Source organism: Oryx dammah, unplaced genomic scaffold (genome assembly GCF_014754425.2).
Source record: "Oryx dammah isolate SB20612 unplaced genomic scaffold, SCBI_Odam_1.1 HiC_scaffold_17, whole genome shotgun sequence".
NCBI lineage: Eukaryota > Metazoa > Chordata > Mammalia > Artiodactyla > Bovidae > Oryx > Oryx dammah.
In genome coordinates this window covers 21,559,094-21,585,167 of record NW_024070201.1, presented here as the reverse complement: position 1 = coordinate 21,585,167, position 26,074 = coordinate 21,559,094, and the positions used below count along the sequence as shown (strand labels likewise).

Here is a 26,074-nt window from a genome sequence, read left to right as displayed (position 1 = left end):
TTAGCCTAAGGCATCAGAGAGAATTTGGGGTTGAGAAAGGTGAAGAACAGAAAACAGCTTTATTGCTTATACATGACCAAGAAAAGGTAAACATGGCAAAAAGCAAAACAGGCAAGATGTGTGTTCACTGGGAAGGAGCCCTGCTAGTATAAGACGAAGAGAAAGTCAAGACCCAAACAGAATCAACTTCCTGGAGAAGCCTGGTTCCACTGGCCCATCTTCCTGAGTCTGTGCTTAGAATCAAAACTTCTAGAGCACAGAGACAATGCTAAAAAAAAAAAAAAAAAAAACCCAGAAGCTGAAAACTCCTTCCCACAAAAGATTTCACTTGCTCCAAGAAGAAAACAATTGCTTTAGGTTAAGAGGTAGTAATTATAGACTGTTCTTCCCTACTTGGGCCCTTAATCTCAATGTTAAAAATATGCACCATGGAACATCACATCAGCAATTGAGTACCAAAGTACTATTTCAAATAAATATCCCAAAAGGTAGCACCTGCTTAGAGTCAAGGGCTAGGGAACCTCTGGCCAACTGTTTATGACTAAGCATTTTATTAGAAATCTGTTCTGTAAAGAGAACAATTTAATAGTTCAGAGCTACAAAATATTACCACCTCATGGAATGTTGTTATAGTCTATTGCTGGTGTCATACACTGTCAGGCTACCATGAAATATTTCTGTATTACACATGGGGAAACTAAGGCCAGGGAGGTTGACTTACTGGCTCCAAACCTCATAACCAACTAATGGCAGAACCAAGACCAAAAGTCTGAGCTTTCAAGATTTTTACTCAGCCCATGAAGTGACAGCCAGGAAAAAACAATGTCACTTGTTCTGCCATAGTAAAGAAAATTGATTTGTGTTCTGCCAGCCTTCTTCCAGTGAGTTTGGTTTCTTAAGAATTAACATAGTAGGATCACCGTATATAGCACAGGGAAATAACAAGATCTTTGCTTGGTGCTTTAATCCAAAGGCAGACTAGGAAGAAATGGATATGTCCCTGAGAAGCCTATTTCATTTTGGAATCGATTCAACCTAGTTTCAAGGGAAATCTACAAGTTCATTAGCTAAGAAATGAACAAGGAAGACAACATTTAAATGGCTGTTGCTGCCCTGAATCCTTTTCAGTGCACGATGAGATAGCAGGACTGATGCCTAATTCTTCATTTGGTTGAGGATTTACCCAAGACAACTGAAGAAATAATTTTGAATATAAGTCCATTTAGGCAATAAACTGGAACTGGAAAACCTTTTACTATCCAATCACCCATGTTTAGGGGTATACTGAGTACAGCCACAGACCCTGTCCAGCAGGGAAATCTGACAAAAACCCCTAGTTTCTACCAATAACAGCTGTCTAAGGATATTACCATGAATTGAAATTGTTTGTTCTTATGCTCATTTCCTTATTAAGTAAACTGGACCACATCTGTGGGGCCAAAATACAGAAAATATCAAAGCACCAAGGCTAAAGACAAAGTCAAGTTGTGGCACCTATTATATAATAGACAAGAGCAACACGATATTCCCTCATCATATCATTCTATATAGCACTAGCTCAATCCATCTCTTGACCCCAGCCCTTGCTTTCCCCAAATTCAACACTGTGACTGGTATACCCAGGTCTTTACTGGATTCAGCTTTCTGGGTCCTTTAATTTGCTGCATATGCACTCTACCCTAAATGTGATTAATCACAAAAAATAATCTCTTCAAGAAACCTTCATAACAAAATAACGGATTCCCTATTAACAATAAGAGGATCAAGTTTAACAGGCCAAACTAGACAAGACGTCTGTCAGAACATATATAGATGGCACAGGACAGCTCTAACCTCAGGCCCTGTGCTCAGCAGTAGCATCACTGGCAAACCCCAAGGTGTAAGAACTGTAAATATCCAGTCATGCAGAAAACAAGAATGCTTCTCTCTCATTTAGTCATCCTCTGAACTCTCGGCAGACCTTTCATCTGTAGCCACTTTCCAATTTGTGCGTTTGTTTGTCCTCTCCTGTATTTCATTGTTAACTACAGGGATGTGGACTTTTTTCTCTCTCTTTTTCCTTTTGGTTTTCTTAGTGTCTCTTTCCTCACTTTCCTCAGAACTGCTGGATGCAGAATCATCTGATGGGGAAGTGTCACTCTCTGCCTCTAAGAATAAAGGAGATTTCTTGAGAGACTTTTTCCTGGATTTTTTCTTGCGTTTGTGTGGTTGCTTCCTTTTCCTGGTACTAGAAGCCCCAGTTTCTTCTGAGAACTCGCTTGAGGAATCTGCTGTTATATCTGTGGCTTCCTTTTTGCTCTTCTTCTGTTTTTTGTGTGACTTTTTTTTCTGCTTTTTTTTGTGGGACTTCTTTGACTTTTTGTGTTTGTGAGATTCATGGGTAGATGATTTCACCTGGGGAGATGTTTTTTTCCCATTGGTAATATCTTGCTGATCACTACTAATAAAAAAGAAAAACTGCTTTATTGTAGAAAATATAAAGTATATTTATATAATTTTTATATTCTGCTTTCTAAATGGGAAGTTGGGGTTAACCTCTGAATTTTAAATCAAAGCTTTGATACAAGCTTACCATCAGACTTTATCACTGAGTTTTATTTCCTCATTTTTAAAATGAAGATAAAAATTCTTATCTGCCATACTGAATTACTACTATATGGAACACTGTATATAAAACTGACATGCTACAGATACGCCAAATGTCAGGGAAAAGCAAAATATCAGTCCTCTCCCAACTAAACTGCCTATATTTCTCTGGTTACATTTTTAATGGCAAATGTCATATACTTGGTAAAAAATTAGGAACTTCATTTATAATTCAAACTTCGTACTAAGTTTCTAACTTTTTTCCAGTAAGCCTACTTGCCTTACCTGTCTGTTTCAAATTCTTCAGGGTATAACTCTTTATATCCACTGTGGCCCCATCTGTAAGATAATGTTTTATTACACATATTACTAAAGCAATGCATACATTTCTTAAAACTAAGACAAATTAGACTTAGGAATGTATACATACACAGACACACACACAACAAAAAAAAGATATGGAAGAGTCAACACCACATTTACAGATCAGTAACTTGGTTACATTTTCCATACTATACACTCTCATTCCAGAAACAAAGGATTCCTTTATCCATTTGTAAGAAAACTTGCCATTCTCTTCCTTGAAACACTGAGGTACTCTTAATATGCTGCTCTTCAGCTGTGAAATACTTCTCCAAAAACACTTCATAACATAATGCTGTCTACCTTGGGACAACTTTTTTGAATAAGTTAATTGAGGTATAATTCATATACCATAAAATTCACCCATTTAAAGAGTACGATTCAGTGGCTTTTAGCATATTCAGAGTTGTGCAACCATTACCACTATGATTTTATAATATTTTCATCACCCCCCCAAAAAACAATCCGTCAGCAGTTATTCCACTCCTCCATCTCCTACAGCCCATGGCAACCACTAACCCACTTTCTATAGAATCATATAATAAGTGGCCTTTTGTGTCTGACTTTTCTCACCTAGCATAACGTTTTCAAGGTTCATCCATGTTCTAGCATGTAATGGTAATTTATTCCTTTTACTGCCAAATAACATTCCATTACCATTCTATATACCACATTTTGTTTATCCATTCATTAACTGACAGACATTTGGGTTTCCACTTTTTTGGCTATTATGAGTATGCTATGAACATTTTTGTAATAAGCTTTGGCAGGGATAATTTTTAAAAGTACACATTCTCAGGCCAAATATCACTAATGGTCAGAAGAATTCAGTCACAGACCTGTCTGGCATGTTAGCTTCATAATCATATAACTTCTTGTTCCAGGATTTAGCCTTAAGAAAACCATCATCCAGTGCTCCACAAATTTCATTCTTTGGCCTCCAGTAGTCTCTTTGACTTTCTTCATCAAAACCATCACTGCGCATCCGGCTATAAGAGAAAAGAGAAGAACTTTTAGGTACAGAAGCAATCTGTAAGGTTACTTTATGGAATATCATTCACAAAGCACACTGAACAAGCTAAAAGGAGACCAAAACAACCTAATACTTTTTTATAACCTGATACTTAAAAAATATATATCTTTTTAACATTATGTCCTCTCTTAATGTGTACAGTTATTCAATGAAACTATGATCATCACTACCCCTCCTACTGCAGAGTACAGACAAAATAACTTTTGGACTGGGGCATATTATACCTCACTCACTAATTCTGAAGGAAGCAGACTGATAATCACAGCTGGGGACATCTCAAACTGCCCCAGTAATTTTGAGATACACTCCCTTCCCTAACACCAGCTCCTACTGTAATTAGATCACAGTAACAGTGGCAGCAAGGCGTAACCCATGAATATGTTGAACTAGAAAAACACTTAAGAACTACTAATCTAGCCTGTGCCTACAAAATCCCACTAACAAGTCACTAAGCCAGCTAAGAGGCTATCAAAAATGTTTAAGGGCCTCCTACATGCCTATGAGGCACTGTTACAGCTGCAGGACTACAATGGGAAATGAGCCAATCAAAAAACTGCCCCCAAAGAAATTATGTTTTAAAGACTTATCATGACAGGCATTAATAGTCCACTCCAAAAGAACAGTATTTTGTTTTGGAATGTTACTTGGAATCAAATAACCAACACAAAACAAATCATCATCTGCACTAAGTACTTCCAAATTCTCAAAGAACCATCCTCAGAGAGAAAACAGACTGAAAAGGTATTTATTTTTCTGTTGAGACCCTGCCATGTTTACCATGGATTCCCTGAATACTTTGTTGTGGAAAGGTATTCACACAGTCAGTCACTCCAAAGTCTACACACTCAGCAGGCACACTCCTTAAATATCTCACTATTATTAACTATGTCCCTGGATGGCTTTAGAAATCAGCACTGCTAACTTTATAGTCATTTTTCATACAACAGCTCTACACCAATATGCATATGAGGCCCAGGAGATGTTCCAACACTCTGACATTCCTATACGCCACAGGTAAGACAACTAAGCCTACATAATCCTTCATACTCACACTCAAATTATTAAGAAGGTAATCTGAAAGGTTGTGTGACTAAGACAGTGAGTAGATTTAAAAAAAGGCAGAGAGAGGATGAAAGACTAAAAAGGGAAAGGTGTGAATGATCAGCTAAGTGACCATAACATACCTATAGAAAATCTTAAGTCAAAAGCCATCAGGTAAGGTCAGAATCCAGAGAATCCTTAACGTTTACAATTGTTCAAGGCAGAATTTTTAAGCTCTCCATTCCAAATAAGTAAAAACAGTGGGGCTATATGCATCATAGCCATTACCTGTATGCTTGAGTCAAGATTTATGAAAAAGGAAAGTCTTAAAAGACTCACAGAAGAACTGAATTCATCTATCTTTAGCACATCATCATGTTTTTAAACAAAAGTTGATGATTCTGAATGACATGAGAATATTTTGGTTCTCAGAGTTGCAACTTCACCTTGAACTACTGGGTAACATTTTCCTTTTGGTTCCCCGGTAAGCATCATCCATCTGTTTCTCCAGTTCTCTTATTTTCCACATATCTGATTCCTCCTGTATCTGGATTTAAAAGAAAGAAAGAAAACTAAGTTACTAGAACTTCCCTGGTGGGACTGTGGATAAGAATCCACATGCCAATGAAGAGGACACAGGTTCGATCCCTTGTCTGGGAAGAGTTCACATGCTGCAAAGCATCTGAGCCTTTGTGCCCCAACTGCTGAGCCCACGGTCTGGAGCCTGAAGCCCCACCTGCTGAGCCCGTGTGCTGTGCAGCCAGACCCTATGCTCTCCAACGAGAGAGGCCACCAAAATGAGAAGTCCACACAATGAGCAGTCCCTGTGCAAGGCAATGAATACCTAGTTCAGCCAATAAATAAACTTTTTTTATTTTTATTTTTTATTATTTTTATTTTTATTTATTTATTTATTTTTTATTTTACTTTACAATTCTGTATTGGTTTTGCCATACATTGACATGAATCCACCACGGGTGTACATACGTTCCCAAACATGAACATCCCTCCCACCCCCCTCCCCACATCTCTCTGGGTCATCCGCGTGTACCAGCCCCAAGCATGCCGTATCCTGCATCGGACATAGACTGGCGATTCGATTCTTACATGATATTATACATGAATAAACTTATTAAATAAGTTAATAAAAATAACACTTCACATCACAGAAAAGTAACTGAAAATAAAGTCTGCACTAGTTATTGGATTACAAACTGTGTTTTGATCAGGAACCTGAGAAACAAATTCTGGTTTCTCTAGAGTGCTTAAACAATCCAACTCAGTAAATCTCAATTACGTAGAATTCTGCAGCAACAAAAGAGCTTTGTAACCCCTGCATAGATACACTCATCACCTTATCAACCAAGTATGCTGCAGTTAGCAAATGATAATCCCTTATGTTTCTAAAATGCTTTGTGATTTTAATTGTATCATCTCTACTGAATGTTAAGCAATCTTACAAGGAAAGCCAAAAAAAAGGTACTATTATTACATTTTACTGAGAAGAAACAAAAGCTCATAGATTTTTACCAAAGTCAAAAAGCTAATAAAGACTGGTCTTTCAACTTTCTAGGCTACGTCTCTTTTCACAACATAGTAATTTTTGTTAAAAACAAAGCAAAACAAAACAAATAGCATGAGAACTGTTAGATAATTTCCTGAAAAGCAGAGTACAGCTGCACAAGGAACAATCAGCTATTTCTAAGCCCTCCTATAATATTCTGTTGAATTTGCCCTCGATTTACCTTTTTTAATCACTGCTTTCAAATATAAGCTTACCATCCAACTAGGGGAGATTTAAAGCAACTGCAGAGGCTGCTTATGTAACAGCTACACACTCACTCACAATCAAAATATCAGAGGATAGGACAGTAATAACATCTGCAATCTAACTAGGAGTTGCATTTTTTCATACTGTTTAAGAGAACACACTGGTCATAGCAAACACCCTCTTCCAACAACACAAAAGACAACTCTACACATGGACATCACCAAATGGTCAATACCAAAATCAGATTGATTATATTCTTTGCAGTCAAGGATGGAAAAGCTCTATACAGTCAGAAAAAACAAGACCAGAAGCTGACTGTGGATCAGATCATGAACTCCTTATTGCAAAATTCAGACTTAAAGTAGGGAAAACCACTAGGCCATTCAGGTATGACCTAAATCAAATCTCTTACGATTATACAGTGGAAGTGACAAACAGATTCAAGGGATTAGATCTAATAGACAGAATGCCTGAAGAACTATGGATGGAGGTTCCTAACAGTGTACAGGAGGCAATGATCAAAACCAACCCCAAGAAAAAGAAATGCAAAAAGGTAAAATGGTTGTCTGAGGAGGCCTTACAAATAGCTGAGAAAAGAAGAGAAACAAAAGGCAAAGGAGAAAAGGAGAGATATATCCATCTGAATGCAGACTTCCAAAGAATATCAAGGAGAGTTAAGGAAGCCTTCCTCAGTGATCAGTGCAAAGAAATAGAGGAAAACAACGGAATCGGAAAGACTAGAGATCTCTTCAAGAAAATTAGAGATACCAAGGGAATATTTTATGCAAAGATGAATGCAATAAAGGACAGAAACAGTATGCACCTAACCGAAGCAGAAGATATTAAGAAGAGGTGGCAAGAATACACAGAAAAACTATACAAAAAAGATGTTAATGACCCAGATAACCACGATGGTGTGATCACTCACCTAGAGCCAGACATCCTGGAATGTGAAGTCAAGTAGGACTTAGGATGCATCACTATGAACAAAGCTAGTGAAGGTGACGGAATTCCAGCTGAGCTATTTCAAGTCCTAAAAGATGATGTTGTTAAAGTGCTGCACTCAATATGCCAGCAAATTTGGAAAACTCAGCAGTGCCACAGGACTGGAAAAGGTCACTTTTCATTCCAATCCATAAGAAAGGAAATGCCAAAGAATGCTCAAACTACTGCACAATTGCACTCATCTCACAGACTAGCAAAAGTAATGCTCAAAATTCTCCAAGTTAGACTTCAACAGTGTGTAAAACAAAAGTTTCAGATATTCAAACTGGATTTAGACAAGGCAGAAGAACCAGAGATCAAATTGCCAGCATCTTTTGGATCACAGAAAAAGCAAGAGAATTCCAGTAGAACATCTATTTCTGCTTCACTACTACTCTAAAGCCTTTGACTGCGTGGATCCTAACAAACTGTGGAAAATTCTTCACGAGTTGGGAATACCAGACCACCTTACCTGCCTCCTGAGAAATCTGTATGCCGGTCAAGAACCAACAGTTAGAACCAGACATGGAACAACATACTGGTTCCAAATTGGGAAAGGAGTACTTCAGGGCTATGTATTATCATCCTGCTTATTATTTTTTTGCAGAGTACATCATATGAAATGCCAAGCTGGATGAAGCACAAGCAGGAATCAAGTCTTCAGGGAGAAATATCAAGCTCAGATATGCAGATGACACCATCCTTATGGAAGAAAGTGGAGAGGAACTAAAGAGCCTCTTGATGAAAGTCAAAGAGGAGAGTGAAAACCTGGGTTAAAACTTAACATTCAAAAAACGAAGATCACGGTATCTGGTCCCATTACTTCATGGCAAATAGACAGGGAAACAGTAGAAACAGTGGCTGACTTTTTATTTTGGGGGGCTCCAAAATCACTGCAGATCGTGACTGCAGCCATGAAATTCAAAGATGCTTGCTCCTTGGAAGAAAATTTATGACAAACCTAGACAGCATATTAAAAAGTAGAGACATTACTTTACCGACAAAGGTCCATCTAGTCAAAGCTATGGTTTTTCCAGTAGTTATGTATGGATGTGAGAGTTGGACCATAAAGAAACCTGAGCACCAAAGAATTGATGTTTTTGAACTGTGGTGCTGGAGAAGACTCTTGCGAGTCCCTTGGACTGCAAGGAGATCAAACCAGTCAATCCTAAAGGAAATCAGTCCTGAACATTCATTGGAAGGACTGATGCTGAAGCTCCAAAACTTTGGGCACCTGATGCAAAGAGCTAATTCACTGGAAAGACTCTGATGCTGGGAAAAACTGAAGGTAGGAAGAGAAGGGGATGACAGAGGATGAGATGACTGGATGGCATCACCGACTCAATGGACATGAGTCTCAGCAAGCTCCAGGAGTTGGTGACACACAGGGAAGCCTGGCGTGATGCCATCCATGGGGTGGCAGAGTTGGACACCACTGAGAAACTGAACTGAACTGAAATAGGAGTTGCACAGAGTTCACCAAAGACAACTAAAGTTTTGACCTCATCTGCTCTCATGACCTCTATCACTTCCTGCATCAGTAACCCTCAAACCTTTATATCCAGCCTCAATTTTTCTCCTTTCCTCAAAGTCTAAGTTGCCAACTGTCTGGATATCCTATAAGCACCTTACCATCGACATGTTAAAAACCAAATTAATTACCTTTCCCATCATATCTGTCTCTTATTTTGTTCTCTATCTCAATTAATTGCATCATCATCATCATCATTCACTCAGTCACACAAGGTGGTTATATTTGATTCCAAAATTATCACTATCATCCAATCAATCATCAAGTTCCTTGAACTCCAGTCCCTAAATTCTTCATCTTCATCCCTACTGTCACTGTTTTCATGTGAATCCCTCATTATCTCTCACCTGAAATACTACAACTGTCTCCTAACTGGCCTCTCTACTATTTCAACCCATCTGATCTATCCCTTCCCCAGCTAACAAATCATCTTTCTAAAATATAAATACAGTGAAACAGTGAAAACAGTGGCTGACTTTATTTTTCTGGGCTCCAAAATCACTGCAGATGGTAAATGCAGTCATGAAATTAAAAGATGCTTACTCCCTGGAAGGAAAGTTACGACCAACCTAAATAACATATTAAGAAGCAGAGACATTACTTTGCCAACAAAGGTCCATCTAGTCAAGGCTATGGTTTTTCCAGTGGTCATGTATGGATGTGAGAGTTGAACTATAAAGAAAGCTGAGCGCCAAAAAATTGATGCTTTTGAACTGTGGTGTTGGAGAAGACTCTTGGAGAGTCCCTTGGACTGCAAGGAGATCAGTCCTGGATGTTCATTGGAAGGACTGATGCTGAAGCTGAAACTCCAAAACTTTGGCCACCTGATGCGAAGAGCTGACTCATTGGAAAAGACCCTGATGCTAGGAAAGACTGAGGGCAGGAGGAGAAAGGGACGACAGAGGATGAGATGGCTGGATGCCATCATCGACTCAATGGACATCTGGCTGGACTCCGGGGGTTGGTGATGGACGGGAGGCCTGGCGTGCTGCAGTTCATGGGGTCGCCAAGAGTCAGACACGACTGAGCGACTGAACTGAACTGAACTGAACATCTCTAACCTTGCTTAAAAATAATTAATGGTTTCTTTATTGCCTACAGGAAAAAGGCTGATCTCCAAGCATCACAATCCAACTCTAATTCACCACTCAAGCCTCATCTTCTGCCATTACCTCCCAAATTCTCTACTTTATGGATGCATACAATTTCTTGCCCTACGTGCTTCATGCTCCTTACCATATGCTACTACATGATATTCCCTCTGTGCTGAATGATCTTTGACATCTGATAAACTTGAACCTGTTCATTAAGAACTAGTTCAAATATCAGCAGTTCAAATACCACCCATTCTGTGAAGCCTTTCCCAACTTCCCAAGGCAGAGTTCATTATTCCTTTCGCAGTGGATGAAAGCACTCGGTGTATGTCTACATTATAATACTTCCCAAATTATATTCTAACTATGTATTTTATCTTTGTCTCTTCGAACTGTACCAAAATCACTCTAAGCACACTGTTTACACTCCTTAACCATGAGGAATAACTAAGGTGTATCTCTAACCTTATTGTGAGCATCTGTGTGCCGGATGACATTTCTCAGGAGGACTTTCCCCAAAGGAACTCGGGACATTCTTCAACCTGAAATGAATCAATAAGTAATATTTAATAATTTAATATGTTATCTTTTATCACTATGCTATAATGAAACATGAGATAAAGAAAAGATCACTGAACTAGAAGTCAGTGGTCCTGAGGAATAGTTTTTCCTTCACCATTAAAAGGGGAAAACACCTGTCCACACTAATGTGAGCATGAAAGGAAATAATGTACATTGGAGTTCTTTGAAATTGCACCAAATTAAGTGCTTTCAAGAGCACCATTTTATTTAATCCTTAAAATAACTGTTTTATGTTCCCAGGTGGCTCAGACAGTCTGCCTGCAATGAGGGAGACCCGGGTTCGATCCCTGGCTCTGGAAGATCCCCTGGAGAAGGCAATGGCAACCCACTCCAGTACTCTTGCCTGGAAAATTCCATGGACAGAGGAGCCTTGTAGGCTACAGTCCATGGGATCGCAAAGAGTCGGACATGACTGAGTCACTTAACTTCACCTTCATTCCTTTTCTGTAGATGACATTCCGTTAAAGCCATACCTTGCTCCAGGGCACACAGTCCAGGGCAAACAAAGTTCAGATTAGAAATCAATTCCCAAATCTCCAAATTAGTTTGCAGTTAAACACCTAGATTTAAGAGCTTCAGGGACACAAATGTCAACAGTAACAAAAACTGAGGCCTAAAAACATCAACTACAGAGATGTCCTACACTACTTCATTCAAGGGAATTTTATGTTCTATTTTGTCCAGAAGCCTCCAAAAAATAAATGACAGAGATATTCACATGTGTAGCTATCAGGGGCTTTGGGCAACCACCCCACCGCTCACTCACCCCTCGATCCTGAGGAAATCAGGCATCTTGTTAGTGTGAGACGAAGAACCATTCCATTACAAGATCTCCTCCGACCCAGGAAGCCAAGGAGTCAGGGCTCAAAGGCAGCTCTGCAGCTTCACCCGAGTCCTTCGTGAAAACGCAGCCTTCCCACCAGTTATTCCGCCCTCACCCGTGGCCCAGGTCACGGCCGCCGTCCCCTCAGCCCAGGCCGACAGGCAGATTTCTCTCCGGACTGAGGCCGGGGGCTGCTCCGGGGCGGAATTCGGGCGGCCGGGTTGGCTGGGGCATTCCCCGCTCACGTTCCTCTGGGACGATCCCAGGGGTTGGGTTTCACTCCCCAAAAAGGGATAAGGACGCTTTGGACGGGTACGACTCTCGACTGGGCCCCAAGATGTATCTAGAGTGGCTGAAGAGGGGGTGGGGCGGGGGGCGGCTTCCAAGTGGAAGACAGAGAAACTACCCCTATCTTCGTCACCGGGACCCTTGCTCCCCAGCGGCCACGGGGCTCCTGGTAACTTTCCTTCCAAACACCCTCCCCACACAAACACACACAAACACACCCATACCGTGCGCCGCAGCCTCGCGTGGCGGGGTTGGGGGGGAGGAAGCTCTCTGGGAGAAGAAGCAGCTGACTTCCCTTCCAGGCCGGAAGTGGTGCTCATGGGAAATTCTTCCCACCAACAGAAATCCCAAGGATTCCCACAGAAGGGTTTCCAGGACACTCTAGACGTCTTCAGAGGTAGAACGGGAGGCAAGGTCCGTCCTGGAAAAGAAGTGGGTCAGGCTCAGCCGAAAAGCAAGCCCAGCACCGGAAGGAGAAGACTCGGGAACTGGATGTAGAAAGATAAGACGTTTTTGTCTGGAGCTTTCCGGACTCAATTAGATGTTGTCCCAGTGTGGTTACCCTGGTAACAGGCGTAGCGTTTTGTCAAAAAACCACAGGAAGAGGTAGGTTCGCCGACCTCTGGAAAAATTAAATTTCCCATTTAGTCTAGTCTTAATGTAGTATTTGGAGAATCCTCCTCATTCTGTGGATGCTGTGAGATACGTCTCCATTGACGGAGGGGGCTTAGAGGGAGGTTATCTCAAGTGGTAGAGAGAATATTATTATTCTCGGCAGGTGTTCCAGCCTCTCCGTATTAGCTTACTTAATTCTCACGATAACCCTATGAGATAGGTATTATCGCCTCCATTTCGAGGAGAATAAACTGAGGCACATGTGTAAATTAATTTCTCAAGATCACACAGCTAGTAAATGATAGAGCTAAGAGTGGAATCTCGGCATTCTGGCTGCAGAGTCCATGCTTTTAACTCCTAAACTATGCTGAGGATTGAGGAAGTCTCAGGTGGCCGTCAACCCACAGCACACTTCTAGCAAATTCAGGCCCCAGTTAGCATATACGCGGGTGTTGAAACAAACTTTAAATGACCTCTCAAGCGGAGAAGGCACTGGCGACCCACTCCAGTACTCTTGCCTGGAAATCCTATGGACGGAGGAGCCTGGTAGGCTGCAGTCCATGGGGTCGCTAAGAGTCGGACACGACTGAGCGACTTCACTTTCACTTTTCCCTTTCATGCATTGGAGAAGGAAATGGCAACCCACTCCAGTGTTCTTGCCTGGAGGATCCCAGGGATGGGGGAGCCTGGTGGGCTGCCGTCTATGGGGTCACACAGAGTCGGACACGACTAAAGCGACTTAGCAGCAGCAGCAAGGCTTGTGAGGGTCTATGCAGAGGTAAGGACTTACCATCTGAGAGAGCACCTTGAGAATGTAAGAAAGGGTACTAAATAGAATATAAGGAAAAGATAAAACTGCTGATCCATAATCTGTTAGGCACTGGTGTTAAGAATAGCTGTCAACTTCAACAAAACAGCCCCTGAACTGTTCCTTCTCCCCGCAAAGAATAGATTCGAGGTGAGATTTTTTTTCTTCCTTAAGTCATGTCTTTCCGCAGGCTTAAGAGGCCTATTCATCTCAATCATGGAGTCATCCTCAAATGGTCTGCTTACCCAGGTTACTCAGTTCTGGAACCTCTTAGATGATCTAGCTGAAAGTAACCCTGAGAGCTATCAGAAGTTCATTCAACAGCAGCTCAAAGAGGGGAAAGAGCTCTGTGCTACCCCAGAACCACAGCTCTGTCTACAAACCAGGATCCTGGTATGTAGAGTTGGTGCCCAGAGAAAGGGAAGTCCTGATTGAAATGGTCCTGGAATAACCAGACAATGGCTTACCCTTAGCTATTACTACTTCAGCATAAGAACATTGAGGGAAACTGCCATTCTGAATAATGGAAAATTGAATGTAATTTGAAAGATAGTGTTGATGGAGTAAGAATGGGAATTTCATATTTGACACATTTTGGAGATCCCCAAATCAGTCATTTTTCTGCTAGAATAAAAATCAAAAGTAATGTAATTATTTCATAGAGAATAATATAGTTGGAGATTTTTCAAATAAAGAGAAGTTATTTGGTTGGGGAGGTAACTCTGTGATGAGTTACCTTTAGGATATTTTTTTTTAATTTAAAAACTGGATTTTGAGACATGCAAATTTTTTGCTTTCTAGAAACCAAAAGAAAAATTACTTTTTATCAACCTATGTCAGTGGAAAAGGATCCCAGCTCCAGAATCAGCCACTCATCCAGTACCTCTAAGTATTGGCAGACCAGAAGATACATCTGAGACATCAGGTACATAGAATTATGGGAGAGAAAGCACATTTTAAAAATTGGGATGTGGGAATAAGCATGGGCCAGATTTTACTTGGTAAAAAGCATTACATATTTGGTCATGGTATAGTCAATGAATAATAAGGGTCCATGGAGTTGCAAAGAGTTGGACACAACTGAGCGACTGAACTGAATAAGGGTACTTTGTGAAAATTGAATACTATTTAATTTCCTAATAATATGAGCTATTTTAATTCATATAAAATGCCAAGAAATGCTCTAATTGGAATTTTATATATATAGCACCATTGTGATTACTTTGAAAATACAGAAATAGAATTTATACTTTTCCATCTTTATCAGGCTATGACTTAAAATATTACCTGACGATAGCATTAGTAAAACAAATTGTCTTCATTGTACTCCCTCTGAATTACACACACAGATGTTTACACAGTCATCGATGTTGCCTATCATCCTGATGTTCTCCAGGCAGCAGAGAAAGACCAAGTGAAAAAAGATCAACTAATACGGATGGCCATGAAATGCATTGAGGAACAACTCCAACTTACTCTCTCAAACTGTTATTCTATTACCAAATTTAGAATAAAAGGAAGCATTCAAAGAATGAAACAAAATCTGATGGGAATCCAAACCAATCCCGCAGACTTGAGAGAGAAAATGAGAAACGGTAAATTAATGAAAAGTAACGGAAAGTGATCTGATTTAAAATGTTTTTTGCTTCTGGTGTACATTTTGCAAACTAGAAGTCTCAACTGTAAAAGATGAGAAATTTAAGACAGAAAAATATAAAGATTAGATATTAGAAATATTAGCATATCCCAACATAGATGGCAGAGAAGGCAATGGCACCCCACTCCAGCACCCCACTCCAGTACTCTTGCCTGGAAAATCCCATGGACGGAGGAGCCTGGTAGGCTGCAGTCCATGGGGTCGCTAAGAGCTGGACACGGCTGATCGACTTCACTTTCACTTTTCAGTTGCATGCATTGGAAAAGGAAATGGCAACCCACTCCAGTGTTCTTGCCTGGAGAATCCCAGGGATGAGGGAGCCTGGTGGGCTGCCATCTATGGGGTCGCACAGAGTTGGATATGACTGAAGCGACTTAGCAGCAGTAGCAGCAGCAGCAACAACATAGACAGAGGCTTCCCTGATGATTCAATGGTAAAGGACTCGCCTCCCAATTCAGGAGGTGTGGGTCGGATCCACAGGTCAGGAAGATCCCCTGGAGAAGAAAATGGCAACCCACTCCAGTATTCCTGCCTGGGAAATCCCATAGACAGAGAAGCCTGGCCGGCTACAGTCCATAGGGTCTCAAAAGAGTTGGATACAATTTCGTGACTAAACAACAACATACATGGGCCTAGAGATTATCATACTAAGCGAAGTAAATCAGGAGGAAGACAAATACCATATGATATCGCTTATGTGTGGAATCTAAAAAACAACACAAATGAACCTACCTAAGAAACAGACTCATAAGGAAAAGACTTGTGGTTGCAAGGGAAAGTGAGAAATGGGCTGGGAGTTTGGGATTAGCAGATGCAAACTATTATATATAGGATGAATAAACAAGGTCCTATTGTATGGCACAGGAAACTATATTCAATATCCTGTGATAAACCATAATGGAAAAGAATATGAAAAATATATAACTGGGTCTTTTTGCTATTCCACAGATATTAAACACAACCCTGTACATCAACTATACTTCAATAAAATTTTAAAAAAATATTAGCCTGTCCTTAAAGATAAATCCTGCAAACTTTTAAACCAGATTCTCTGGTTTAAGACTCTTTTAAGATTCCCAAACCAATTTACCTGCAGCTTTGTCTGCCATCTTGGCTAACACTACCACTGTTACAGCTCATTGCCTGATAGTATTTCATGTTGATTAATTTTGTGATTTCATCTTCCTTTTTTAAAATAAAGAACTAACCCTTGAAAAGATAAGAAGCAGTACTGTGAGCAATTCAGATCAGTTTCCTCAACTTTTACTGCCGAAAGACCAAGTTTCAAGTAAAACAGCATGTCTGATCGAAGAGATTTCTAGTACAGAGATTGAAGTGGAGATGAAGAGACCAGCCTATGAATTAAAACTTGTGGCAGATCAGAATGAGAAACCTCTGAAAATTGAATTGAAAGTTGAATTACCTGGTATTAATTCAGTATCTCTCTGTGACCTTAGTGTTTCTGAGGTAAGCTGAATAGGTAATACTGTAAATTTGCATCAGTCAATAATCACTGTTATGCTGCAGTAAAAAATAACTCCACAATCTCAGTGGCTGACAATAATTTGCTCAGGTTACATGTCAGCTCATCCTGCTTTGCTCTGTGCGTTGCACGTTTTAAGATACAAGGTGAAAGAACAATTTTCACTTTAGACAAGTCATTCTGATGGAAGAGGGAAAATAGAAATGGTGAAACCATGCAATAGATCCTAAAACTTCCTCTCACATATGGAATGTATTACTTATGTTCATATTGTATTGATCAAAAAGTCAGAAGGCCAAGTCCTACATCAATACGGCTGGAAAGAACATTCTTCTCACAAGCAGTCACTGGAAGTTACATGACAAGGATGCATAAATCCTCTTAGAAAAGCAACAATCTACAGTCTACCACAGTCCACCCTCTTGGTCACAAGTATTTGCTTCTTTTCCCAAGAAACATACCTCCAATCCCAGTATCAGACTCCAAAGTGCAGGATTTTGCCATCATAATCTGCATTAGACAAAATTTGCATGAACTGCAATGACAAGTTATCTATTTCTGTAACCCCATGCCTCATACAGTGTGAACGGAGAGAGAATAACCACAATCAACAGTCTCAATTCAGAAACTGGAAAACTGTAAGGCATACAGTAGTTATTGGTACTCGGCAATTCTAAAACCCTGGTAGGCAGATAGTGCAAAGGTCCCTTTCCTGGAGGTAGAGGATGTTCTTGCTGAGGTCCCTTGACAAGCTTCCTTGATTACTGTCTCCTCGTTCCTTTTTTTTTTTTTTTTTTTACTTTATTTTACTTTACAATACTGTATTGGTTTTGCCATACATTGACATGAATCCACCACGGGTGTACATGCGTTCCCAAACATGAACCCCCTTCCCACCTCCCTCCCCATAACATAGTTCCATTATTTTCCATGACTTTTAGCTCCATTCTTTGGGAGGTTTTTTTCTCTTTCATAATCTACCTTAGCCATGCCTGAAAAGAGCGTTGAAGACTATGCTGTCATTAGGTGCTGAGGAGCTTACTCAACCTGTTTGCTGCCCATGGAATGTTGAGGCTGAAAGGTTATTTCTCAATTTTATTACTGGTTGAAAATAAAAATTGGTTCCATTTTTCATTCAAGTCTTAGAATTTATGTGCTCTGTATATTCCCTTCCAATTCTTATATTCCCTTGCATATTGAGAACTTTTCTAACTTCATCTTTTTGTAGTACCTTGTTAAATGTAGCCAACAGAACCAACGCATGCAAATAACATTCTTATGTTCCCATTTCTGTACCTAAAAACACAAGTTAATGAGGTAGACTGTCTTCCAAATTATTGTGATAAGAGCTTTGTCACCATAAAACACAGATCGCCATCCTTCCAGTCTCCAGCAAGTTTTCTTGCTGTTTGCTGGTCAGCCCTGAAGTCAGTGCCACTTAGTTTATAATGGCAGCACCCATCTTCTGCTACTGTCATCAATTCACTTTTAAGGCACTGAACAATGACCACCTCAGGATCACAGGGATTTATAATGCCTTTACTGCTCTTAAGTGGACCCTCTTCTTACGGGAAAGGAGTGAATAACTGGGAACAGTAAACCTGTAACAAATTCCAACCAGGAAATACTTTTCTACTTTCATCTTTTAAAATCTCTCTTGGTTTATTTTTTTTTTAGGATGATATATTGATCGAGGTCTCTGAAAAGTACAGATTATATCTAAATCTTCCAGAATCTGTGGATACTGAAATGACTACAGCAAAATTTATCAAAGAGAAAGCCACTTTAATCGTCACAATGCCACTGGTGTAAGTTCAAAGCATCGAGTATTTGGAGTTTTCTGTGAAAAGTCATGTGAATTAGAGGGCCTCCATTATCTGTGAAGAGGTTTATCTTAAAAACCTTTAAGTTTCGTTTTCTAAGAGTTTCTTTTGATGGAATGAGATTTTCTCATCAACTGCTTTTTAAAATTCTTTCTCCTCAAGTAAACTTGGCAGTAAGCAGAAGCTACCAAAAACAGTACTGCCATGATATACTTGTTTTGAAGATATTTGTAATGGCCTCAAGTAACTTAAATACCATTTGGGAAAAGTCTGTCTCTAGGTATTATAATATGTAAGAATTGTTTACTAGTTGAAAACATTTTTGTCTCTAGTAAATTTTTGCATCAGGAATAAATTCCAGACTGTGCAAGAAGTTCTTTACTACCAAGATGTGCCTTAGCAGTGAAAGTTTCCTCCAGCAATAAAGATGTAGGACCAGTGTAATAATGTGTAAACCTTTGCTTCTATGAACCTCTGTACTGCTATAAAGCAAGCTCTGGCAGGAGTCCAAGCCACCCAGGCCTACCTCCCTTTAATATCAGGTATGGACTTGTCTGTGGATTAGATAAAACGATGCAGTGACAGTCATCGGGTATTATTACACATAAGACATAGAATACACCCAACTCTAATTTAAGGCAAAGGAGCTGACTTTGGGACAAGTGCCTTTCTCTTAAGAAAATAACTTTTAAAATACAGAAGTGATGTACTTTTAAACTCCCATTCATCTGTCAGTTCTTTGTTCAATACAAAAGTATCAGTTTTCCAATTTATATCCAAGTAAGCAACATTCACACCAAACTTCAAACATCCCTTGTCTTTTCTAAATACAAAACACTCTCCTTGTAATTATTAATTTCTAATTCAACATAAGGTCTTTAAATAAAGTTCTCATTAATTTTAAAACTTTTAACTTTAGAAACTAATGTGTGGATCTGACCTATGATAATTAGAAATGAGTAATTTTCTTAAACCTGGTGTGGACTTGAATTTTTCTAGCAATAGGATTATTTATTGTCGGAAAGTTTTCTAGAACTGTGATATCCTATACTCATCCTTCAAAAGACTTGGAATGCTTTGACCTTATCTTTTCTTCTAAAAAATCACTGTCAAACTTAATTTCTATAAATTCCCATACCTACTTACACAGAAATAGCTGAATCTCTACTCTTGCACTCTCACACTTAGGTGTTACTTATATCAGGAGTTTGTAATTGTGTACTTATTAATTAGTACAAGATCTAGCATGCTTAACATTAAAATGGTAAACTTACATCCTAGTTTTCCAAAATACCTTCACTTACAACATCTCCACCTCCCCCTCCCTACAAAAAGCAAAACTCTGGTCAGGAAGAGCATCAACTAATAATGAACAGTTAAGCAGTTTAATCTGAATCTTATCAAGATATTCTTCAAAACTGAAAACTTTGAGATGGACATGAATTATCCTTGATTAAGATACCAGATTTTTCTACAAACTTAGCTTTAGAGATTAAGAATCAATAGTGATTATTTTCTCATGTCCTCCAGAGTTTATGCATTACTGAGTGATGAGAATTCCTTACAGCACAATCCTGGGACCACTCGCACTGGTCAACTTCTGCAGTCCAGGCCTTGGGATACTACTGCATTCACAAGAGCCAGACCACATTTCCTTCTTGCTATGTGCCACCTCCTAACAAGAGGGCTCCTTGAGCCTGAAGGTTAGATTATATGCTCCCAAACTCAGAACTTATTTTACCAATTCTATAAACTCAAAATGTATCTGTATTAAGAGCTTACCATGTACATAGCTGTTCCTGGTCTTAAAAAAATCTAATGTGAAAAATAATTACCAACAAATCAAAAATATTAGACAAGACTCATTGAAAACATATAGTTTAATTTTCAAACAATCTAATTTGAACCAAAACACTATTTCTAACACTTGTTCATTCCATCTGGTAAGGGAAATAAACTGAATCCAAACTTAGATTATAGCTCAGGTTAATTTTTAACTCAGAACAATTTTTATTAGAATGCAACTTTTAAATTTTTCTCTCAAGGGAACAAGAGAGCCATAAACACTACCAAATAATGAATTATCTTTGAAGTTTCATGTATTTGAACCAGATGTGGCTCATACTACGATGGTCCCTTGTCATAAGTTTGTTCCTTCTCCATAATCTTCAATTCAAGCTAAAATCACTACTGAAAAGTCAGATTAACTGACTTTTCATAATAATACATCAAGGAAAATATTTCTGGAATATATCAAGTGTCACTTGTGCACCATGTAATAATGAACATTTAGAAACAGATTCAACATTGAAAGACCTAAACTTCAGGGAATAGTTCTGCATATTACATTTTACAAGGAGGATCAGATTTGCTAATAGTCATAATTCCAAATTTATTTATTAAATCGCATCAATTCCATAGAAACTCTAGAACTGTGATAATGTTTGTAATTCATTTTTATTATCCTGAACCACCCCCCACCCCACTACAGAAAGGCAAATTGTAAGAAAATGGAAAATAAATATTTAGGCTGATAAGGTAGCAAACAACCTAAATAATCTTTTTCTCTCTGACAGGATTTTAGGGTTTTCTTATTTTACATGAGACAACATTGGGTGGAAAAACATAGAACACTTCTTTTTATACACATTTAACATTTTCCACTTTATCCAAGTAGAAATGACTCATTTGTCCCAGTCACCATCTTTTATCACTCCAAACTATCCACTAGTGTATCTCTCCCCTTTTTCTTTTCAGACACAACTTGATGATAAATGGACTTTGGCACATATCTCACTAGGAACCATATTTACATATATACACTTAGTCCATTCCACAGTTACTTGATACAAGTTTTTCAAGTATTTAAGTAATAAATCCTAGTAATTAAGTTCATTTGCAAGTAACCACTAGTTAATTTTATAGGAAAAATTCTACTTTCACAAGTTCACTCTGTTAAATTCTATAAGCATATTCTTTTATTTGAGGCAATTATAGAATTCTGCTCTCGCAATGACACATTTAAATTATTTAAATAGATACACACACAAATTCTCACTTATACCAAGGAGCTGGTTCATATTTATATCTTCATCTCAAGAGGAGAACACAACCATTTCTGAATTCATAGAAAAATAAACAAAGAACAGCTGATTGAACAGTCCTATGAAAATGTTGACTTTTAAAGTTTTCTCATATTTTCCTTCAAGTTCTCCATGCTTTCCATCCATGATAAACCAAGATTTATGTAACAGAAAATTTTTAACTAGGTTTAAATTCCAAAATCAAGTTTCAGTTCAAATCCTTTCTCCAAAAGAAGTTTTCCTGACTTCTCTTTTCTCAAATCTAATCAAAACATTTGAGGTTATTAAATTTCAAAATCTCAAGGTCTCATCAAGGTTACTTTTATGTGCCTGTTTCAATAGGGAACCACAATTCTACCTCTGCATTTCCAGTGGAAGGAGATACTACCAAAGGGCTATGCCACAGGCCCCTTGACCTGGAGTACACAGCTTAAAATCTGGTGTTTATTAAATGTGCATAATATTGGGATGTAATTGGCATTTTTAAAAAATTCAGTAATGCCCATTACAAATAACTTATCTGGACAGACTCAAAAATAACTGGTTAACCTTAAAATAAAAAGAGAACCACCATTTAATGAATACCTTCGTAAGAATGAAACAATGTGACCTAGGAGAGTCTAGAAATTCTTGGATTAATTATAACAACATGGTGACAGGCTTTTCAAGGTACTTTCTAAACTCAGCAAGCCACTGGGCTCCAACTGCTCCATCGACAACCCGGTGATCACAACTGAGTGTAACGGACATCATGCTGGCCACGTCAAATCTAGAAAAAGGTTAAGAAACATTATTAGGTATTCGGAAAGCAATCACTGGATGTTAGCTAGTAACCAGCCCAAATGCCAGCTCCCAACTTACACTCCCAACCAGGTAACATTATTTTTCTCCTACTCTTCACAGGTTGTACACCTCTAGCTCAAATCAATAGTTTGAAGAAACAGACCAAACAACCATCTGAACAATGTAGGTCAGGAAACAAGAGCCCACAGGCCAAATCCCACCAAACACAGATTTACTGGAATACATTTTTGTATTGGCTATGCCTGCTTTCATACCACAATAGCCAAGTATTTCCAACAGCAACTGCATGACCCAGAAAAAATAAAACATTTACTAACTGGCTCTTTAAGAAAAAATTATGCTGACCCCTGACCTAGAGTAAGTAAAACTTCCCATCTCAAATAGCAAAATAAGAAGTTAGTGCCCTGAGAAACTTCACTCTGTGCTTACATCTAGCTCTGTGTGAAGCTCCAGTATGCCATGCCAATAATTATAAAACTTAAGACTCAAAGCCAGGTATACTGTAATGAAACTAAGTTTACAACTCCTTCTCCATTTTGGCACTTACCCTTTTTCATTATCTGCTGGAACCAGTCTATCCTCTGAAGCACCAACTGCCAAAATACATGCTTGAGGTGGGTTTATAATAGCAGAGAAGTTCTTAATCCCAAACATTCCTAAATTTGAGATCGTAAAAGTGCCACCCTAAAGGAAAAAAAAGATTTAAAAACAGCTCATCATAACTGCTTGTCAATATACATCGGAAAACAATGACAAATGTTTTGTGAAAAAAACCTTAAGATGTTTTACTTTAAGAAGGGATTCTTAGCAACATGGATGAACCTAGAGATTATCATACTAAGCAAGTCAGAAAGAGAAAGACAAATACCATATGATATCATTTATATGTGCAATATAAAATATGACACAAATGAACTTATCTATGAAACACAAATAGACTCACAGACATAGAGAACAGACTCATAGTTGCTAAGTGGGCGGCGGCGGGGGGGTTCAATTGGGAGTCTGGGATTAACAGATACAAACTATTAGATATAGGATGGATATACAACAAGGTCCTACTGTACAGCACAGGGAACTATATTCCATATCCTGTAATAAACCATAATGGAAAAGAATATGAAAAAGAATGTATAGACATGTATAACTGAGACACTCTGCTACACAATAGAAATTAACACACTGTAAATTGACTATACTTCAATAATATATTTTCTAAAAAAAGGACTCAACTACCATTAAAAAAAGGAAAATGGTAAGTATATAAGGTGACAGATAGGTTAATTACCTTGTCACGATCACAGAGTATACATATATCAAAACATCAAGTTGTACACCTTAAATATATACAATTCCTATTTACTAATTACACATAAAGGTGAAAGGGAAAAAAAAGAAAAGACTGAATAGGGTATAGTTTGCTGAAAACACACAACCATAGCAACATGAACACAAGTCAGTTGTGTGGCTTTTGCACACTACTTGAAAATTTTTTTTTTCAGCTTTTGATAGGGTACTCAATTTTTCTTTATTTTCAAGACCTTCTGTCAGTGAGAACACAGGCAGAATCAAAAAGCGGAAAATGCAATAAAAGCGTAAGGCCAACTTTAAAAACAATACAATTCACTAAAATAGCATAGTAACATCCATAAAGTAAATACATAATATCTTACCTGGAACTCATGTGGTTGTAGTTTACCCTCTCGTGCTTTGGTTGCTAAAGAAACAACATCATTAGCAATGGTTTCCAGTCCTTTTATATGTGCATTAAATACAATAGGTGTGATGAGTCCTGCAGGAGTACTAACTGCAACACTGATATCAACAACATGATTTCTATTTAAAAAGAAAAAAAGAAAAGTAAAGCTCAATAAGCATCAACTGTTAAGAGTCTGTGTCAGGTCAAGCAAGAACAGCAGTATTCAGGCTGTGTTCCTTTTTAGCCAGAGAGATCTTGCCTGGTTTTTGAATTTTGCTATGCCCTCTCTTATACCTGCACTTTTATTTTTTTAGACTTGCACACTTTAAAAATGAATTAGCAGTGTGTCCATAGGTTGGCTTCACATGTACTCACTAACTACCCCTTATCGGCACTGACCAACGTCATGAACATAATTGGGAAAAAAACATTCAGCATCCAGTGAGAACTGAAAAGAACTCCTTAGGTTTACGAGATGAAGAGGACCAGCTGGAGCTTCGTCTGCAAGTAGAGCTTGAGCAGATAAAAGGAAGACTGAAGGAGAAGAACTGTACGGGGAGAAACAGGAGTGCTCCCATGGCAGGGAGCTAGTGCTGTCTTAGAACATAAAAGCAGGATTCCTCATCTTTTCTATGCTGCAGACACCGTTGCATTTGGGTCCCTTCTCAGAATTTTTAAACGCAGGAAACAAAATACTTAAAATAGATAAAAACCTCCCCCCCAAACAAAATATACTGAAATTCAGTTACTGAACTATTCAAAAAACAAAACTGTGATACATGTGCTTCAAAAGTCTTGCAGCAGATCTAATTATGGCTATGCTTTTGAAGTAGAGATATATTTTAAGACATCCCTAACAACTACAATGCATATAAAAACAACTCAATTTTATCTGGTTATCAGCACAAGTATTAAAACACCTCTTTGATTTGTTCTCTATGATAGGAGAAAATGCTAAATTTCACACTGAAAGTGAAAGTCACTTAGTCATGTCCAACTCTTTGCGACCTCATGAACTATACAGTCCATGGAATTCTCTAGGCCAGAATACTAGAGTGGGTAGCCTTTCCCTTCTCCAGGGGATCTTCCCAACCCAGGGATCAAACCCAGGTCTCCCACAATGCAGGCGGATTCTTTACCAGCTGAGCTACAAGGGAACCCCAAGAATACTGGCATGGGTAGCCTATCCCTTCTCCAGCACATCTTCCTGATTGAGGAATCGAACTGGGATCTCCTGCAATGCAAGCACATTCTTTCCCAACTGAGCTATCAGGGAAGCCCAAATATCACAATAAAGATTAGTAAAAAAGAATGATATTCCCCCCCCAACTAAGTTCCCAAACTCCTGAACTGTATCAGGATCTCCTTAGGGGTTGTCTGTGTAAGGGCCCCTGCTAAAGTGTTCTGCAATTAAGAAAAAAGTTAACAAATGTTGGCAAGGATGAAAAGGGTGAGAAAGCATAAATTATAAATTGTTGGTGAGAATGCATCAATAAACTGGTGCAACCACTATAGGAAGAGTACGGAGGTTCCTTAAAAAAAGTAAAATAGAACTATTATATGATCCAGCAATTCCACTTCTGGGTATATATATCCAGAAAAATGAACATAAAAATTAAAGACAGGGAAGCAGCCCAAGTCCAAGTGCCCATCAACAGACAACGGACATCTCACTCACTCACACACACACATATACACACGCATAGGAATATTACTCAGCCAGAAAAAAAAGAATGATATTCTACCATCTGCAGCCACTTAGATAGACCTAGGGAACATTATGCTTCAGGAAATAAATCAGGGAAAGACAAATACTGTATATCTTATATGTGGAATGTAAAAAATAATACAAATGGATATACTTGCACAACAGAAACAAACTCAGAGAGAAAACAAGCTAGTGGTTACCAAAGGAGAGGGGAAAGGGCAGAGTGACGAACTGGTTGTATGTGATTAACAGATACAGACTACCACGTATAAAATAGATAAGCAACAAACATATAGAG

At 38.7% G+C, this 26,074-nt stretch overlaps 3 protein-coding genes across 7 annotated transcripts in view; 1 reads left to right on the top strand and 2 right to left on the bottom strand.

Annotated features, from left to right (window-relative positions):
* Positions 1–40: 40 nt before the first annotated feature.
* NKAPD1 (NKAP domain containing 1) lies at positions 41–12,402 on the bottom strand. Of its 4 annotated transcripts, none has more exons than XM_040257963.1 (6): positions 12,321–12,402; positions 10,869–10,945; positions 5,470–5,570; positions 3,789–3,938; positions 2,872–2,925; positions 41–2,440 (listed from the first exon to the last, which is right to left on the bottom strand). In XM_040257963.1, exons 2-6 carry the CDS (start codon positions 10,935–10,937, stop codon positions 1,933–1,935), a joined length of 882 nt encoding a protein of 293 aa, XP_040113897.1. In that variant the 5' UTR covers positions 10,938–10,945; positions 12,321–12,402; the 3' UTR covers positions 41–1,932. The 4 variants fall into 4 exon arrangements, with proteins under 4 accessions (XP_040113897.1, XP_040113899.1, XP_040113898.1 ...); XM_040257965.1 differs by having other exon boundaries at positions 41–2,437; XM_040257964.1 differs by having other exon boundaries at positions 11,752–12,363.
* Positions 12,403–12,414: 12 nt separating this feature from the next.
* PIH1D2 (PIH1 domain containing 2) lies at positions 12,415–24,770 on the top strand. Of its 2 annotated transcripts, XM_040257960.1 has the most exons (7): positions 12,425–12,702; positions 13,710–13,912; positions 14,321–14,444; positions 14,869–15,114; positions 16,378–16,643; positions 18,337–18,467; positions 24,383–24,770. In XM_040257960.1, exons 2-7 carry the CDS (start codon positions 13,736–13,738, stop codon positions 24,420–24,422), a joined length of 984 nt encoding a protein of 327 aa, XP_040113894.1. In that variant the 5' UTR covers positions 12,425–12,702; positions 13,710–13,735; the 3' UTR covers positions 24,423–24,770. The 2 variants fall into 2 exon arrangements, with proteins under 2 accessions (XP_040113896.1, XP_040113894.1); XM_040257962.1 differs by lacking the exon at positions 24,383–24,770 and having other exon boundaries at positions 12,415–12,702; positions 18,337–18,926.
* DLAT (dihydrolipoamide S-acetyltransferase) overlaps positions 20,346–26,074 on the bottom strand; it is a 31,830-nt gene continuing 26,101 nt past the window's right edge. The window contains exons 12-14 of the mRNA XM_040257950.1: positions 24,043–24,205; positions 22,917–23,053; positions 20,346–22,334 (exon numbers count right to left, since the gene is read on the bottom strand). Of these exons, the coding sequence (XP_040113884.1) occupies positions 22,205–22,334; positions 22,917–23,053; positions 24,043–24,205 (430 nt within the window). The 3' untranslated portion in view covers positions 20,346–22,204. The remainder of the gene's footprint in view (positions 22,335–22,916; positions 23,054–24,042; positions 24,206–26,074) is intronic.

Coding starts and splice junctions, on each gene's coding strand:
- NKAPD1 (XM_040257963.1), bottom strand. CDS start 10,937: ATGTCCCGAGTTCCTTTGGGGAAAGTCCTCCTGAGAAATGTCATCCGG. Junction 3,939..5,469: donor ATGTTACCCAGTAGTTCAAG/GTGAAGTTGCAA, acceptor TTTCTCTTATAG/CCGGATGCGCAGTGATGGTT. Junction 2,441..2,871: donor GAAGAATTTGAAACAGACAG/GTAAGGCAAGTA, acceptor CTTTTTTATTAG/TAGTGATCAGCAAGATATTA.
- PIH1D2 (XM_040257960.1), top strand. CDS start 13,736: ATGGAGTCATCCTCAAATGGTCTGCTTACCCAGGTTACTCAGTTCTGG. Junction 15,115..16,377: donor GAGAGAGAAAATGAGAAACG/GTAAATTAATGA, acceptor TTTAAAATAAAG/AACTAACCCTTGAAAAGATA. Junction 18,468..24,382: donor ATCGTCACAATGCCACTGGT/GTAAGTTCAAAG, acceptor TTATTTTTTTAG/ACTTGCACACTTTAAAAATG.